We start from the raw sequence: 17,452 nt of genomic DNA on the forward strand, positions 1-17,452 counted from the left end.
GAACAAATTAAGCAAAAATTAAAATAAAAGAATAATAGTATTGGATTATAGCCCATAGAATAAACTAAATATCCATGAGTCCATACTGATATAAGTAATTAAATAAATAACTCTATGGAGGAGAAGGGCCAGCTCTTTTTTTTTAGTAGAATTCCAATTAATTAATGTAGAAGGAATGAGGGAAATAGAAAATCACCATCAGGCAAACATCACAGTAATAATTATTGCAAGCAAGAACAATCAATGGCTCCTAAGATCAGTAGGCAAAAGTGTGCTGAGAAACAGGATATTTGAATGGTCTTGGGGAATCTCCCCACAAGATATCTACTAATTACAAAGAGAAAACAGTGACAACCCCTTTATCAAAAGATCAAGGTAAGCATCACTCGTAATAAGACACATCAGCATTATGTACCTCTTGATATGATGCACTGAGAAGGGCACAACATCACCTTTGTGGTATTCTTGTCAAAAATGCAGAGCCACAATCTCATCATGACAAGACATAAGTGAACTAAAAATGAGACACAGTACAAAAAAAACTGACCAGTACTCCTCAAAAGTAAGGAGGTCATGGGGGATAAAGAAATACTAGGGTTAGGACTTCCCTGGTGGCGCAGTGATTAAGAATCCGCCTGCCAATGCAGGGGACACAGGTTCGAGCCCTGGTCCAGGAAGATCCCACATGCCGTGGAGCAACTAAGCCTGTGCGCCACAACTACTGAGCCTGCGCTCTCTAGCCCGCAAGCCACAACTACTGAAGCCTGTGCACCTAGAGCCCGTGCTATGCAACAGGAGAAGCCACTGCACTGAGAAGCCCACACACCACGATGAAGAGTAGCCCCGCTCACCGCAACTAGAGAAAGCCTGCACGCAGCAACGAAGACCCAATGCAGCCAAAAATAAATAAATAAATTTATTAAAAAGAAAAAAAGAAAGAAAAAAATACTAGGGTACTGTCACAGATTGGCAGAGACTAAGAAACATGACAACTAATGCAGTGTGGGATCCCCGATCAGAAAAAGAACATTCTTGGGAAAACCAGTGCAATTCAAATAAGGTCTATGGATTAGTTAATACTGTTGTATCCATGTTAACTTCCTGGTTTTGTTAATAGTGCCAAAGTTGTGTAAGATGTTAAGTTTAGGGCAAGCTGCTAAAGGATATACAGGAACTCTCTGTACTGTTTTTGCAACTTTTCTGTTATCCTAAAACTATTTCACAGTGAAAAGTAAAAAATAAAAAAGTGTTCAATCTTCTTTCTTCCGAAAAAGAGCACACAGAACAGAGAGTACAGTGCAAGCCTCTTAAGAGTTTTTTTTCTCGGGCTGTTTTCCCACTTGTCATCAAGGATCAGCCTGTGGATTACTGGCAACATTAAGTATCTGTTGTTACTTCTCAAGTACAGTCTGGCTGTGGGTGACCAGATGGAGAAACGCTGAGCATGAAATCGTGTTGGCAGTGCTAAGGTAGAGAGAATCGACAATGTAGGCACACTTCTCATAGAAACTCTAATTGTTTAAACTGCTAGAGCACTTGGTATTACTACCAGTTGTGAAGCTGAATCAGTCATGTGCCCCATGTCCACATTAATGTAAAATTACCAGCATTGTAAACTATATGCAGTGCTTGATGCAAGGATCATACGTCGTTCTGACAAGTATTGTGATCCTAATTGGCATCAGAAATACCTTGTGTTAAACAAGCTTGGTCTAGTTATTTTCCTCTGGGGAATTAACCAGTTGGGGTGGAGTGGGAGGGTAGGGAGGTGGGAATAATATCGTTGTTTGATCCTGTCTTGCTGTTTTGGAAACATGCACCCGCTCTAATTTCCCACACATGGGCTTAAACGCCGTCCACTCATTCCAGGGTCCCCGGGTCCCTGCCTTTCTCCTGACACTTGGCTGACACATGTTATCTTTGTACATGCTTTTATGACTCTTCTGTATATTTGCCCTAGTTCTCCTTTAGGTTGTTATCTCTTTGAGGACAAAGACCAGATGCTCTGTCTCATTTGCATGTTTTACAATGTCTATTCGATGATGTATCCTCAGGGAGCCACCATTGAAAGACCAAAATAACAAAGTATTGCATTCACTTACATTTTTTAAAAAAATAAATTTATTTATTTATTTATTTGGCTGCATTGGGTCTTCGTTGCTGTGCACGTGCTTTCTCTAGTTGTGGCGAGCAGGGACTACTCTTCATTGTGGTGTGTGGGTTTCTCATTGCAGTGGCTTCTCTTGTTGCAGAGCACGGGCTCTAGGCGCGCAGGCTTCAGTACTTGTGGCACACGGGCTCAGTAGTTGTGGCTTGCAGGCTCTAGAGCCCAGGCTCAGTAGTTGTGGCACACAGGCTTAGTTGCCTGTGGCACGTGGGATCTTCCCAGACCAGGAATTGAACTTGTGTCCCTTGCATTGGCAGGCAGATTCTTAACCACTGCACCACCAGGAAAGTCCCTACAATTTTCTACTTTTTTCTAATTATTGAGAAAAATTTTTAGTCACTTGCACATAAGTAAAATGAATAATATATGATAATGTAAAGTGTACAGAGTTAGGGGAATGTAAGGGAACATTTAAATGTAATAATAAATATCAGAAATTTTCCTTCCCCCAAAGTGAGATTATATTCAGCAGGACAATAAACCTTTTAAATTGTTTTTAAAATTTCAGTTTAGAGACCATGAGAAAAAATTTAGAAAATTTAAAAGGCCTACTCTTGCTCTAATTTAATATAGAATTGAACTCTCTTAAATTATTTTTAAAGTAAGATTTTTTTCACTGTTTTGTTCCGTTATAAATACAAATAATCCTAGTAGGATAACTTACATTCTGCCAACATTTTTTGAGAGACTAATATGTCTTAGCCCCTATACCAGGTGCCAGGCTTACAAAACTTAAACACCTGATTTTGAGTCACACCTACTATAGATGATCTAGGAAATAGAATTTTGGAAGGAGAAAGGAGATAATGCAAAAAAAAAAAGCCGTGTAGAGGTGGAGTTTGGTTAACCTTAAGAGATAAAGGGTGAGGATGTGGAGAAATTAGAACCTTTGTTCACTATTGGTGAGGCTGTAAAATGGTGCAGCCACTATGGAAAACAGTATAGTGGCTCCTCAAGAAATTAAAAATAGAGCTACCATATGTTCCAGCAATTCCTCTTCTGGGTATATATTCAGAAGAATTGAAAGCAGGATCTCAAAGAGATATTTGCACACCCAAGTCCATAGCGGCATTATTCACAATAGCCAAGAGGTAGGAGCAACACAAGTGTCCAATGACATATGAATGGATAAACAAAATGTGGTATATCCATACAATGGAATATTATTCAGCCTTGAAAAGGAAGGAAATTCTGACACATGTTACAACATGGATAAACCTTAAAGACATATGCTAAGTGAAATAAGCCAGTCACAAAAAGACAAATAACTGCATGATTCCACTTTCATGAGGTATCAATAGCAGTCAAATTCATAGACACAGAAAGTAGAAAGGTGGTTGCCGAGGACAGGAGGGAGGGGAGAATGCAGAATTGTTGAATGAGTATAGAGTTTCAGTTTTGCAAGATGACGAAGTTCTGGAGATTAGTTGAAAAATAATGTGGACATATTTAACACTACTAAACTGTACCCTTAGAAATGGTTAAAATAGTACATTTTATGTCATGCATTGTTTCACCACGATAAAAAAAAATTTGAAAATAAACAAAGATTGGTAAAGGAAGTCAGGGCTACATAAACCTGGCCCTAAAAAGGGCACTCTGGGGCTTCCCTGGTGGCGCAGTGGTTGAGAATCTGCCTGCCAATGCAGGGGACACGGGTTCGAGCCCTGGTCTGGGAAGATCCCACATGCCGCGGAGCAACTGGGCCCGTGAGCCCCAACTACTGAGCTTGCGCATCTGGAGCCTGTGTTCCGCAACAAGAGAGGCCACGATAGTGAGAGGCCCGTGCACCGCGATGAAGAGTGACCCCCGCTTGCCACAACTAGAGAAAGCCCTCGCACAGAAACGAAGACCCAACACAGCCATAAATAAATAAATTAATTATTTTTTTTTTAAAAAAAGGGCACTCTGGTTTTGTTATGAGCAAAAGATGAGTTCTTGTTTAGATTGTTGAATTTGAAGTGCTTCCTGCACAGGAATATTTAGAGGTATTGGATGTAACAGAATCAGGGCTAGATTGTCATCCACACATCACATGTACTTACTCTTCATAGATTTTAATGAGCTCATCCATGGAGGGTAAGTAGAAACATAAAACTGAAGAATGGAATTCAGGTTCCAGCTTTTAAGTGGCAGGTAGTAGACAAAAAGGCTCTGACGAAGAGAAGCAGCAGCCAAAGATTTAAAGGAGAATACCATACACAGGTCAGTAAGGCAAAGAAAGAAAAGTTACCTGGAGGATTTGGCGATGGGTAGGCCCTTTGGTTGCCATAACGGCTATATTGGAGTGGTGGGAGGGGTCTTGCATCACTCCCACTTAAGAGCCCTCCCCCAGCACAGGGGCTCTTAACCTATGGTTCACAGACACTCGGAACAGGCTTCAGGGAGTCAGTGAGCCCTCAAGAAACCCAGGGAAAATGCTGTATGAATGTGCTTCTCTTCTGGGGAGAATCTCCATTGGCTTTCATCAGATTCTTGGTGGGTTCTGTGATCTAACGAAAGTTCTAGGTGCCCCACAATGAGACATCACCTCAGACCTGTAGGAATGGCTGTCATTAAATAGAACACAAATAACAAATGTTGGCGAGGAGGTGGGGAAAAGGGAACCCTCCTACACTGTTGGTGGGAATGTAAATGGGTGCAGCCACTGTGGAGAACAGTATGGAGGTTTCTCAAAAAACTAAAAACAGACCTACCATATGACCCAGTAATTCCACTCCTGGGGATATATCCAAAAGAAACAAAAGCAGTAATTTGAAAAGATACATGTATCCCAGTGTTCATAGCAGCGTTATTTACAACTGCCAAGGTATCAACAGATGAATGGCTAAAGAAGTGTGTGTGTGTGCGTGTGTGTGTGTGTGTGTGTGTGTATAATACTACTCAGCCATACAAAAGAATGAAAATTTGCCCTTTGCAGCAACATGGATAGACTTGGAGGGCATTATGCTAAGTGAAATAAGTCAGACAGAAAAAGACAAATACAAAATTTCCACAAATATGATATCACTTATATGTAGAATCTAAAAAAGACAACAAACTAGTGAATAAAACAAAAAAGAAGCAGACTCACTGATACAGAGAACAAACAAGTGTTTACCAGTGGGGAGAGGGAAGGGGGGAGGGGCAATACGAGGGTAGAGGGAAAATAAGGGTTATTATGAGATTATATAAAATCATGTGTGTGAAACTTTTGAAAGTTGTAAAGGGCTATAGAATTTAAAGAATCTTTCATTCAAAAAAATAAAAGTTCCATGTGTCATAGCATATGGAACCAAGACCCAGTATTTCTGCTACCCTGATTTCACTTAAATTATGAATGTAGTTCCTTTTGAGGGGCCATTTTGAGAACCTAATCACAATTTATAATAGTTTTTCCCATGGGAAGGTATCATCCCAGTTCTGAAGTGACATGCAGATGAACTCGTGTCATACAGTGTTTTTTTTTTTGTTGTTTTTTTTTTTAATTAATTAATTTATTTATTTTTATGGCTGTGTTGGGTCTTCGTTTCTGTGCGAGGGCTTTCTCTAGTTGTGGCAAGTGGGGGCCACTCTTCATTGCGGTGTGCGGGCCTCTCACTGTTGCGGCCTCTCTTGTTGCGGAGCACAGGCTCCAGATGCGCAGGCTCAGTAACTGTGGCTCACGGGCCCAGTTGCTCCGCTGCATGTGGGATCCTCCCAGACCAGGGCTCGAACCTGTGTCCCCTGCATTGGCAGGCAGACCCTCAACCACTGCGCCACCAGGGAAGCCCTCATACAGTGTTTTTAAGCTGGAGACTTGTAACTTTTACACTTTAGATTTCAATGGTTAGTCCACAGGTTAGGGTAGGACACACCCCAAATGTAACCCAATAGTCAAAAGCAGATAGTCTTACTAGAGTGAATATAAGCATTGTGTGGCATTTTCAGTACACGCCCCCCCCCTTACATTTTGAATGTTACAAGCAAAAAGCATTCTGTGTTCTTACTTTTGTTTATACAATCTCTCTATATCTCAATTTCCTCATTTCTAAGTGAGTTAATAGTTGCCAGATATTATATAATTGAAAATATGAATTTTAATTGTGTAAACAAATTTTTATATTCTTAACAGGTTTTTACATAATTGCTTTCTGATTTTAACATGTTTCCCACGTACCTTATGCGCAGTGTGGAAGTTTCTCTTCTGTTTGAATTAGATCACTCTGAGTTTATACATCTTGTGAATTTTGCTAATTCACCGGAAAAACAAATCTGAAGTAATGCGCAGAAATCCATCATCGCTTTTGGAAAAGCAGTTGGGAATACATCTCTTACTGATAGCAGGGGAGATGACATTCATGTCTTAAGCAATTAAGGCAATCGTTCTTATTTCATTAACAGTGTTGTTGATCATATGCTTATAGAACTGAGGCCACATTTTAGCCTTGCATCTGAGAGTGATACCGCCGATCAAGAAGACTTGGATGCAGAAGATGACCATGAAGAACAGCCTTCAAATCAAACTGTCCGAAGACCTCATGTGGTCCTAGAAGATGCTGTGGCCACCTCAGGGGTGAGCACACTCAGTTCTACTGTATCCCACGACTCCCAGAGTGCTCACCGGTCGCTGAATGTACAGCTTGGAAGGATGAAAATAGAAACAAATAGGTAAGTCCTATTCTGACATGGGTGGGTTTCTTTTTTCTTACTTTTATGTAAGTGCATGTGTTTGGGGTCTACTTTAAAGATTGGTCCGCAGAATATACAAAATATTATTCCTTTATCCCACTCATATAAACTTGATTTAATGCTTTATTCATTAAAATGAGAGATTTATTAGTCTCTTTAGTCAAATACGTTTTCTGCTTCTACCAGTTGAGTCCTTCAGCAGCTCTTCTTTGATCACTGCTTTATCTCCAAGTGCACTGAGATTTTCAGAGTAACTTAGTTGTAACCTCATAGACTCTCTGGGATGCAGACTCAGAGCAGCGTGTACCGTCCAACAGATAGCTGAAAGACAGGCAGAGAGTCTGTGTTCTTGAGAGCGTGTGATGTGGAATATCAGGTTCTTTCAGGAGAGGAAGAGCTCTGTTCTTGAGGAGATAAAATTAATGGTTGAAAAGCTTTTCATTTTAGAGCCTTGAAAGGATGATCTGTTGACCACATTTGTGATTCTACTTTATTTTTAATATGCTGTGTCATATCTGGAGTTTAATTTTGCTTTGAGAATTTGATACCACAGAACCCACATGATCAGGTTATTGAGTGAACAGTAAATATTTCCTGTTCTTCACAGATGTTGGCACAGTTCAAGGTCTGAATCTTTATGATTTATAGCTTCCTGTGCTGGTTACAGTTGACATGTGGGCAACTGACTTTATGACTTTGGGTTTTGACAGGGAAAACTTTTTTTGGGGGGGGGTGAATCAATAAATGTTGTTCAAATATTTAGCAACCTTAGTTGAAAATCCAAGTTGTTCACCAGAGAGATAAATCCATTTTATTTTTAGTCATAAGTTCAGGTTTTGGATAAGCTTGAATACCAAGCTTGTATGAGTAGTACAAACCTCATCCTGTATTTAGAAACGTGAATTTTAGTTGCGTGATTAAGTAAATCCATACATATCTTCTATGATTTACATACAGAAATCTTTCTGAATAAAGGGAAAGTGCCTTTCTGACTTCTTTATCCCAGTCTTGTTCTCTGAAACTCAGCTCTTTACTTCGCATCTCTATTACTTAGTGGAAAAGAACTGGAGCCTTTTCTAAGACTTCATCGAAATCTTCGTGTCCCTCTTTTCCTGCTCTTCTCAAGTAATAGTCCCATCATGACGCTCCATCCATTATAGTAGCTGTTGACTTCAGTCAGTTCTCTTCAGTTTACTGTCTGTCGCTCAATCCTGGGGTTGTTTTTTCATACCCACATTTTCATACCCAGAGCCACCCCACCCCACTCTGCCCATGCCTTCCAGACAGTAAAGCTACTTTATTTACCAGCGAGCTGGTACATTTGCTCCTCTGGCCCCTGAACCTTCTGTCTGCATATCCTGGCTTATGTCACTAGAATGTGTCTCTCCTGAGTGAAGTCTTTTCCTTCTCTCCTCAGTCCATTTGCGTTACCCTGACTTACACCCCGTCCCCGCCATCTGTCCACCATGCTCGATCCATCTGTAGTCCCTGAGGGCTGCCTTTCTCCGGCTGCTTTCTTCAGGTCTTCACATCTCTTTTCTGAGGGTCTAAGCTAGCTGAGGGCCTGCTTCCCACGTCTGCCCGCAAGACTGACCACATTTCTTTACTACATTAGTATGTTGTTAACACTTCTTACAGGGGCCCACTCATTTGTTTTTTCTCTGTGTATTTACACATGTATCTGTGAAATCTATATGGTTGTTGGCCTCCTTTTTTCTTTTTCTAGTAGGATCTCCCACAGCTCCTCCATCACCCCCAGAAAAGTGAGACCAGGTACAACATTCACTTCACATAGGATTTAAAGAAAGGGCAGCTGCTTCTGTCCAAGTGCTGATAAGGGGCTGGTCATGTCTATATTGGTCCTTGTAGTTTTCAGTGGAATATTCCTTGATATATAGATGCACATATATTGCAAAATAAATTGAGGAAATGTTAGTGTGTTTTTAGGAAAGTTTGTAAACCCTCGGGCTAGAAATCTTAAGCTTATATTTAGGATAATCACTGATAAAGATACATCACGTTTATCCAGCTCTTGATGATTGGATCATCGATAATACTAAATGGCAGAAAATAACAAAAAAGCTTTAGAATGTATGCTTTGCTTAAAGTATATGCTTACAGAAAATGTTCTGACAATAATTTGCTTCACACAAGGAGTTGGGACAGTACTGCAGAGGTAGTTAAAATCTAACTCAGGAGGAGCTGACTGGTTATCTAATTTCCCTTTCCTGCAATTCTGGAATTACCCGCCAACCCAGCTCCTCACCCACAGCCATCTGAGTTAAAAAATTGATCTCATGGCTGATCCTTGCCAAACTTCTCTGGAACAGAGAGGCAGTCATTTGCCTTGGTTTCAAAGGATTTCCCTACTAACTGAAGACAAAGTAAAAATAAAACTGATGGGCTGGATGGATATGCCCTTAAAAGAAATAACTTTGAGAGCTGGATTTGGGACAAATGAGGTGGCCTGTCCATGCTTTGCTTCCAACGTTAAGTTCTAGCTTTTAAGATAAAAAGGAAATATATAGTCTAGGTAAACATGGGTTAAATTCTAGAAAATTTCACTTGTGTTCTTTGAGAAAAACAATAAGAATATGCTGTCACTATTCCATACATGTAAATTAGCAAGAAAGACAAAAATATGTACCAGACCAAAAAATTGCCAACTTAAAAAAATTCATAATGAGCTTGCTATCTATTTCTTTGAATATCATTCATATTAGAGTAGGTAAAAGTCTCCCTTAATCCTCTGCTTCCCTCTTGCTTTCAGTTCCTACTGCTTAATCCACCTAATTGTGCACTGTTTACTCTGCAGTTGTCTTTAAACAAGCTGTCTTCTGGAACCAATTTCTCTGTCTGCCTCTCATTGTGTTTTCCTTTTGTCTCACCTCTGCTACCTACTCTACTGTGACCCTTTCTCGTACCTAATGGCCTCACGTGTCTCTGTTGTGTGGGAAAGAGGTGGAGCCTGGGGGTCAGGGAAACAAACCCTATTAAGCCCTGGATGGCCTCTTTTCCAGGGCCTGAGGCGGCAGCAGGGAACAGAACAGCCCTTCTTAAAGGCCAGGCACTGTGCTTGGCACTTCACCTATACTGTCTCATTTAGTGCTCACAGTAATCCTTTCAGGAAGTTCTACTTTTCCTTTTTACAAACGAGAAAACTGAAGCCCAGAGGCGTTAAGTCATCTGTCAAGGTTAACACAGGAAGTGGGTGGCTGAACCAGGATACAAGCCCAGGGCTGTCTTCTGTCGGGCTGTGCTGCCTTCAGACCATGTCAGCTGAAGCAGAAACAAACTTTTGGAATGGAATCTGGTCCTGAGTTAAATCTGTCAATACTCAGAAAGTGAAACAAATACAGCTTGCTAAGAGCTATAGGGCATGCAACAATGTACCTTGATGATCTTATAAATAATTATGTATCTTAAATTATTATAATTCTGAATCCAAGTTACTCGAAGATAGTTTTCTAAAAAATCAGAACATCTCTCTTTACAACCTGGAATGTTTTCCCAGAAAACTGTGTTGGGAATGGTGAGTGGGTTACCACTTGGCTCTCAGTTGTATAGTGAACCTTTCATGGGTAAGAACTATGTGTAATAATATTTCTCCTTGTTTCTTTGGAGAATGAATCAGATGCCAGCTAGGAACGAATGTACCAGGAACACAGCTATCCTTTTACCCACTTCACTGCTCCCCTTAGAAGGAGAGAAATAACAGTAGCAACCACAACAACCCAAGCAACCACCATTAACATTTATTGAGGATTTATTATACGCCAGGTACTATAGGTGACCTCACCTGTAGTTAACTTCTCAAATTTTCATAGTTTAAAAAAAGTGACTACCTTTCTGCTTTGCATTGCCTATCGTATTACCCATATTGACCAACTGTTTTAGATGAGGGGCCATACCTGCAAAATATAAGTCTGTTAATATCATATATAAACTTTTTTGCCATTTATGGTCATAAAAAGAAACAGAACAACATCTCTGAAGATTCTGGCAGACAACTGGGGGTGGAAGTTTTAAATTCTTGTCTGGAAACACGCCTTCTAGAGCTTTGCTGCTCAACTTGGGGGTCTCTGGGCCAGCAACATGAGTATCAGCTGGGAGCTCATTAGAAATGCAGAAGCTCAGAGGTCCCTCCCCTAACACTCCCCAGCCCCAGGTTACTGGATCAGAATCTGCATTTCAATAAAATCCCAGGGGTGTCTGTGTTCATTACAGCTTGAGAAGCCCTTGTCTAGAAGGTCACTCTGTGGCTGTTCTAGCTTTATTATCCTGTCAACCAATGTAATTTCCTTCCGCAGATTACTGGAAGAATTGGTTCAGAAAGAGAAAGAATTACAAGCACTCCTTCATCAAGCTATTGAAGAAAGAGACCAAGAAATTAAACACCTGAAGCTTAAGTCCCAACCAATAGGTGAATAGCAGAAAATTTTAAAGTAATACTGTTCAACCAGGCTGCCACAAAAAGCTAGAAAGCCAACAGGTAGCTTTATGGCATGGCTTAATCAGCATCTGTCACTTGTACCACAACTACAAGCAGAAGTTGTCTTAAAAAAAAATCCAGTTCTTAATTGTAGCAAGCTATCATTTCTTATAAGTGCAGTAAAAATAATATGATTCATAATCACCGTTTCCTGAGATTATGTATTATTGAAGTTAGTAGGGCTCTCCATTTTTTTGTCCTTATTTCTTTTTAAGATTTCACAATGAAATTACCAGAATAAAATAATATTTTTTGTCATTTTGCATTGGTATTCAGTGTTTTCTAGTGTTCCCACCCCCCTTATAACTTGACAAGGCTTAAACAGAATCAAGATACGGTAATAAAAAGTCATAAATTGGATACACCTTAAACTAATACAGTGTTATATGTCAATTATATCTCAATTTTTTAAAAAAGTCAGATGGAACTTTGAAGAAATCTATTCTGTGAGAAATTGAGTATGAAAGATAATCTTTAGACAATTTTATTTAGCCTGTTTAGAGGAAAATAAAGTTCATATTTTTTTTGTTCAGATATATGGTCCTTCCATATTATTGCAAATAGTGGAAAAACAGATTATTATAATTATATGGCTCTGCTAATTATGCTCATCTTCGTTGCATGAAAAACACACAGTGCAATTTTGGTGTACCATTTTATTCTAAGAAGCTATAACATTGATATGAAACTATAAGGTGGGAGTATCATTAATTATTGTTACTGACTCTCCATTTACTAGTATACTAAGCAGTGTTAAAGAGTTTTATTTATATTATCATGTAGACTACCAATCTCAATGGTTTCTATTAATTATACTCTGATAGAGAAAAATCTTTTAAAGTATCAATAAATGTTGACCAGGAGGGTCTCAGATGACCTCTGTTAGCTGAAGCTAAGAGCGTCCTTCCCTCCCCTCAATGCTGTTCTAGATATTCCTGGGTTGCCTGTGTGTCACCTGAATTCTCCTGGCGCAAATACTGAAGATTCTGAACTTACTGAATGGCTGAGAGAAAATGGAGCCGATGAAGACACTATAAGTCGGGTAAAGAAAACATTCTGTGGGACAAGCATTCTTTCACTTTGTTTCATAATGTTGAGTGCCTACTATGTGCTAGGCACAGGGGGTACACTGGTGAGAAATGCAGACCCAACCCTGCCCTCACAGACCAGGGTAGGCAGATGATAATCAAATAATCCCATAGATACAAGTGCGATTATGTCCTGGTCAATTCTGTGAAGGAAAGGTTATCACGTGTTACGAGACAGAGGGAGGGAGAAGCTGGGGAAGGTTTTTTGAGATGACCAGTGAGCTGAAGTCTAAAGGAGTATGTAGGAATACACTATCTGTATGTATGTTCTGGGGTGGGGGGCAGATGAGAAGGGAAAACTCTTTGGGGGTAGAGGTGCAGAATGTGCAGAGGCAGGTGAAAGCTCTGTGGTCCAGAACTCCTAAGGATTTTTATGTTGTTGAGTTGAAAATAAAGAGTAGGAAAAATCAAGACAGAACTGAAAGAAAAAAGTTCTTCTGTTTCTAATTCTTTCTCTTGTTTGTTAACTTTTTAATTCTCTTGTGACATTCTTAGACTCCACTGGGCAGCAGCTATTTATTGCTACTTAACAAACTAGACTAGTTAGTGAACTTATGGCAGAAACAGACACTTTCTATATAAACTATATTATGTCTATAAGAACCTAATTCATCTCTGCTCCCTATAGGGAGCTTTTGTAGTCAGCATGAATAGCATTTCTTTATGTTTTAAGATTACATAATATGTATACACATATATACATAGTAAGAGGTTATATTTTTATTATTTTATAGAAAGGGCCTCAGTACAATATTACATTGATTTCAGTTTTATATTTAAATTTTTTAAACAACTAAGAATAAAGATGTATTTCTCTTTACTTGATAATTTATTGGACCACTAAATAAAATTTAGGGTCTCCTTAGAAATCTGCATAACAAATTATATAAATTTAAAGGACTCTCTTGCCTATGGGAAATAATGTATCCAATCAAGTTCATCAAAATATTTTTCCCTTGGGCTTCCCTGGTGGTGCAGTGGTTGAGAATCTGCCTGCCAATGCAGGGGACACGGGTTCGAGCCCTGGTCTGGGAAGATCCCACATGCCGCGGAGCAACTGGGCTCGTGAGCCACAATTACTGAGCCTGCGCGTCTGGAGCCTGTGCTCCGCAACAAGAGAGGCCGCAACAGTGAGAGGCCCGCACACCGCAATGAAGAGTGGCCCCCACTTGCCGCAACTAGAGAAAGCCCTCGCACAGAAACTAAGACCCAACACAGCCAAAAATAAATTAAAAAAAAAAAAACTTTCCCTCTAACTTAGGTGCAAATCAAAATTAAGGAGTAGTAATTGATGATCCGCTAAATCACTGCCCTTCTTAAAAGATTTAGAATTAAAAGCTTCACTTAAATTCAGGACTCTGATTTTGTAGTAAGTATTGGAAAGTACCTTTTATCAGAAATTAAGTGTAAGCAACACTTTTTATCCACTAGAGAAAAATAAAGCTACAAAGCAGTAAACCCTAAATAAAAACATTATCTTATAAGCAGCAGGTGTAATTACAAGCAAGTCTTACCTATTCATCAGAAAACCAATCAGAAATTCTGTGTTGCTTGTAATCTTTATGCTCCTGGAAGGCATATGGATGTATTTCTTTGTAATTATTTTGTAATAGGGGAAACTTTTTTCTAATAATTCCAAAAAGATTATGTCTTTAGTGGATTTCCTTTTAGATTTTTTTTTCATTATTGCCAACGTTTACATTATGGATAGTTTGCTACTTATTGAAAGTACATAAAACATCTTACTTTTGTGCATATTTTACTTTCTCCACAGTTTTTGGCTGAGGATTATTCACTAGCAGATGTTCTCTACTATGTTACACGTGACGATTTAAAATGCCTGAGACTAAGGTACCACTTTTCTTTCTATTCAGTCTCATGATGGAAAGCGCACTGGGCTGAGATCAGGAAGCCTGGGTCCCTTCCGTCCTGGGTCACTACCTAGCTCTAACTAGCTCTACAGTCCTGGGTAAAGCTCTCTGGTTCTCAGCTGCTCTGAGAAACCTGAGTTAGTTGTAGAAGGCTATTATTGGGAGCTCTAATAAGCAATGTGTCTATATCAGTAAATGCAAAGTCAGCTGGAAGACTTTTCTTGATAACATATCAGATTAAGACCATACAGATATTCTAAAGCTGCCTTAAACAAATGCTCTAATTTGGTTCATGATTGTGTTATGCTTAATAGAAATATCACGATGAGGTACTGATTTACCATCCAAATACCTGCTATAATCTGATACAGTTTCTTATAATAATTTGGTTTTTCCATCAGGCCAAGCACATACATAATTATTACTCTGACCCACCTCTAGAAAGACACATTTCAAAAGTGCGGAAGGTCTAAAATGATGCTTTGGGCCCTGGTAGTCTGTGGGAGTGGAAAGGAAAGGCATGGAGGGATGAGGAGAAAATATATACAAAAAGAATACATAATGACTGATAAGACTTTGGGATCTTCATGTTCTGATCAGAGCCACTGAAAGCTAAGAAGTCACTTTCATATCTCAAGGGCACTGTTTCAAATGAAGTGATCTCTTCACCATGTTCTTGTGTCTTTAAACAGGGGAGGGATGCTGTGTACACTGTGGAAAGCCATCACTGACTTTCGAGACAAACAGACTTGACTGTCGCTCAATTTGTTTCCAACTTTCCACGGAGATTCTAAAAACGAATACAGACCTGATCTTCTAGGCGAGGGAGAATCGAAGGGAGAGAAAGAAGCTGCACTTTAAATCCAGTATTTGTTTACTCTAAATTTGTTAGAAATTTCCTAACTGCTTCTACTTCTATGATTCATAAGGACTCTTTGTAAGGACTCTCAAAATAATCCTAAACACTGCGATGTTTGGGATTATTTTAGTCTGAACATTTGTATGGAAATATTGTTAATTCAGCAGCTATAGCACTTCAGCCAAATGTTTATCTCACACGAAACGGATAGAACATTTCATGTGATTGTGCATCACTGGAACAAAACCAAAATGTGACCATAACTTTTTAGGCTTATATGTGTTTGTAATATGCCCTAATAATTTGAGTAGAAGTGCGTGATTTTGATTATTGTATAAAGTTTATGGGTTTTTTTTTAAGTGTGCAGAATCTGAGAGCAATGGTTTTTACTTACCTGTATTAATTGTAATATTGACTATATTTTGTAACTTAAGTTTCCGGTCTAGAGTACATTCGTTTGAGTCATTTATGTACTACTGAACTGTACCAGTTGCACCTGCCTGAATCCTAGTAACGTTAGCTTGTTCTAAAGCTACCCCTTGTGTCATATTTACTCTAAAAAGTAAAAAGACTCTCGATATACTGTTTTGATAAACTCTAAAGAATTCGTATTTTGTTTTGGCAATCTAGATAATTACTGTGTCAAAATTCTAACCGTTTCTTCATCTCTAACATTAAATAGAATCTGTCTTCTCTTCAAGTAGTCAAAGAACAACTGACCTCCAAGTCATTCCTCAGGGCTACAGAGTGGTAAAAGAGAGAACGTGGAAAAACAGAATAAAAGAAAGTCAGTGTCTTTTTCTCAAGGCCCCAAGTTACCATGGATGACTATTGTGTACCTCAAAGGGGCTGCAAATAGCATCCCAATGGAGAACACTGCATTTTCTATTCCCTTAATTTTAGTTCTCATATTTGAGGGAAATATTTTTATTTTAAGCTGGATACGTATTATATTTTATAAGCCTGCCCATGTGAATAGGATGAAGTCTGAAGCTCCTAGGTGGATGAATGACATAAACAAATTTCTTAAATACAGAGGAACCTGTTTATTATGCAAGATAGAAATATCAGAGCTGTATCATGACTTGATCCATACAGAACAGTCTTTGATAAAACAGGAGGCATCTTTACTTCTATGTAAAAATCAACATACTATATATATATATATATATTTTTTTAATATTCATTTATTTATTTGGTTTCATTAGGTTGTAGTTGCGGCAGGTGGGCTCCTTAGTTGTGGCTCCAGGGCTCCTTTAGTTGTGGTTTGCCAGCTCCTTAGTTGCAGCTTGCAGTCTCCTTAGTTGTGGCATGTGAACTCTAAGTTCTGGCATGCGTGTGGGATCTAGTTCCCTGAGCAGGGATCGAACCCAGGCCCCCTGCCTTGGGAGCACTGAGTCTTATCTGCTGCGCCACCAGGGAAGTCCCATCAGCATGCAATATATTTTTTGTATATTCCGTTAGAGTATGCGGAAAGTTCTCACTGATATGTCCTCATCTGATACTTGCAACAACATAGGTGCATCTTTTTCTTACATCCCAATCCTGAGGACAGATAGTTGCCTCCTGTGTCCTGTGGGGAAATCTCAAAGGAGGTGAGGTATAAATTAAATGATATATCATTTCACTCATATTGAAACACAGGGTAACTTCTTCATTAAGCCACAGTTCATATCCCCACCTGTAATGGTAAAGTGCTTTTTTTAGACCATATACAGGATCATGCTACCCATCTTCAGCCGACTCTTTTTTTTTTTTTTTAAAGTTCTAAGTTATTTGTCTTATTCTTTTTTTTTTAATTTTTATTTATTTATTTATTATTTATGGCTGTGTTGGGTCTTCGCCTCTGTGCGAGGGCTTTCTCCAGTTGTGGCAAGTGGGGGTCACTCTTCATCGCGGTGCGTGGGCCTCTCACTATCGCGGCCTCTCCTGTTGCGGAGCACAGGCTCCAGACGCGCAGGCTCAGTAATTGTGGCTCACGGGCCCAGCTGCTCTGCGGCATGTGGGATCTTCCCAGACCAGGGCTCGAACCCGTGTCCCCTGCATTGGCAGGCAGATTCTCAACCACTGCGCCACCAGGGAAGCCCCAGCCGACTCTTTAATGATTTAATCTCCCCTTGGGATCTTCCTCTTACCCTATATCTATGGGCAAATATTCCACTATCCCTACATGGTTCATAATACATTCCCAGACTAGCATCACTAGGTTTTTTTAATTCTTGTTTTCGTTTTTTTTTTTCCCAGAATTCTGGGTCTTAGTCACAAAAGAAGTCAATTCCATTATGGCCCAATTTTCATGAAAGGTTTGCATTAAAAGGCCTTTGG

At 39.4% G+C, this 17,452-nt stretch overlaps 1 protein-coding gene across 2 annotated transcripts in view; it reads left to right on the plus strand.

The window, feature by feature from the left end:
* The window catches only part of MAP3K5 (mitogen-activated protein kinase kinase kinase 5), a 221,842-nt gene extending 206,078 nt beyond the window's left edge, over positions 1-15,764 (plus strand). For both annotated transcript variants that reach the window (XM_007190926.3, XM_007190925.3), the window contains 5 exons: positions 6,553-6,796; positions 11,128-11,240; positions 12,239-12,351; positions 14,172-14,248; positions 14,961-15,764. In XM_007190926.3, coding sequence (XP_007190988.2) covers positions 6,553-6,796; positions 11,128-11,240; positions 12,239-12,351; positions 14,172-14,248; positions 14,961-15,021 — 608 coding nt within the window. In that variant the 3' untranslated portion in view covers positions 15,022-15,764. The remainder of the gene's footprint in view (positions 1-6,552; positions 6,797-11,127; positions 11,241-12,238; positions 12,352-14,171; positions 14,249-14,960) is intronic.
* The last annotated feature ends 1,688 nt before the right edge of the window (positions 15,765-17,452 follow it).

The sequence above is a fragment of the Balaenoptera acutorostrata genome, chromosome 14 (genome assembly GCF_949987535.1).
Source record: "Balaenoptera acutorostrata chromosome 14, mBalAcu1.1, whole genome shotgun sequence".
NCBI classification, from domain to species: Eukaryota; Metazoa; Chordata; class Mammalia; order Artiodactyla; family Balaenopteridae; genus Balaenoptera; species Balaenoptera acutorostrata.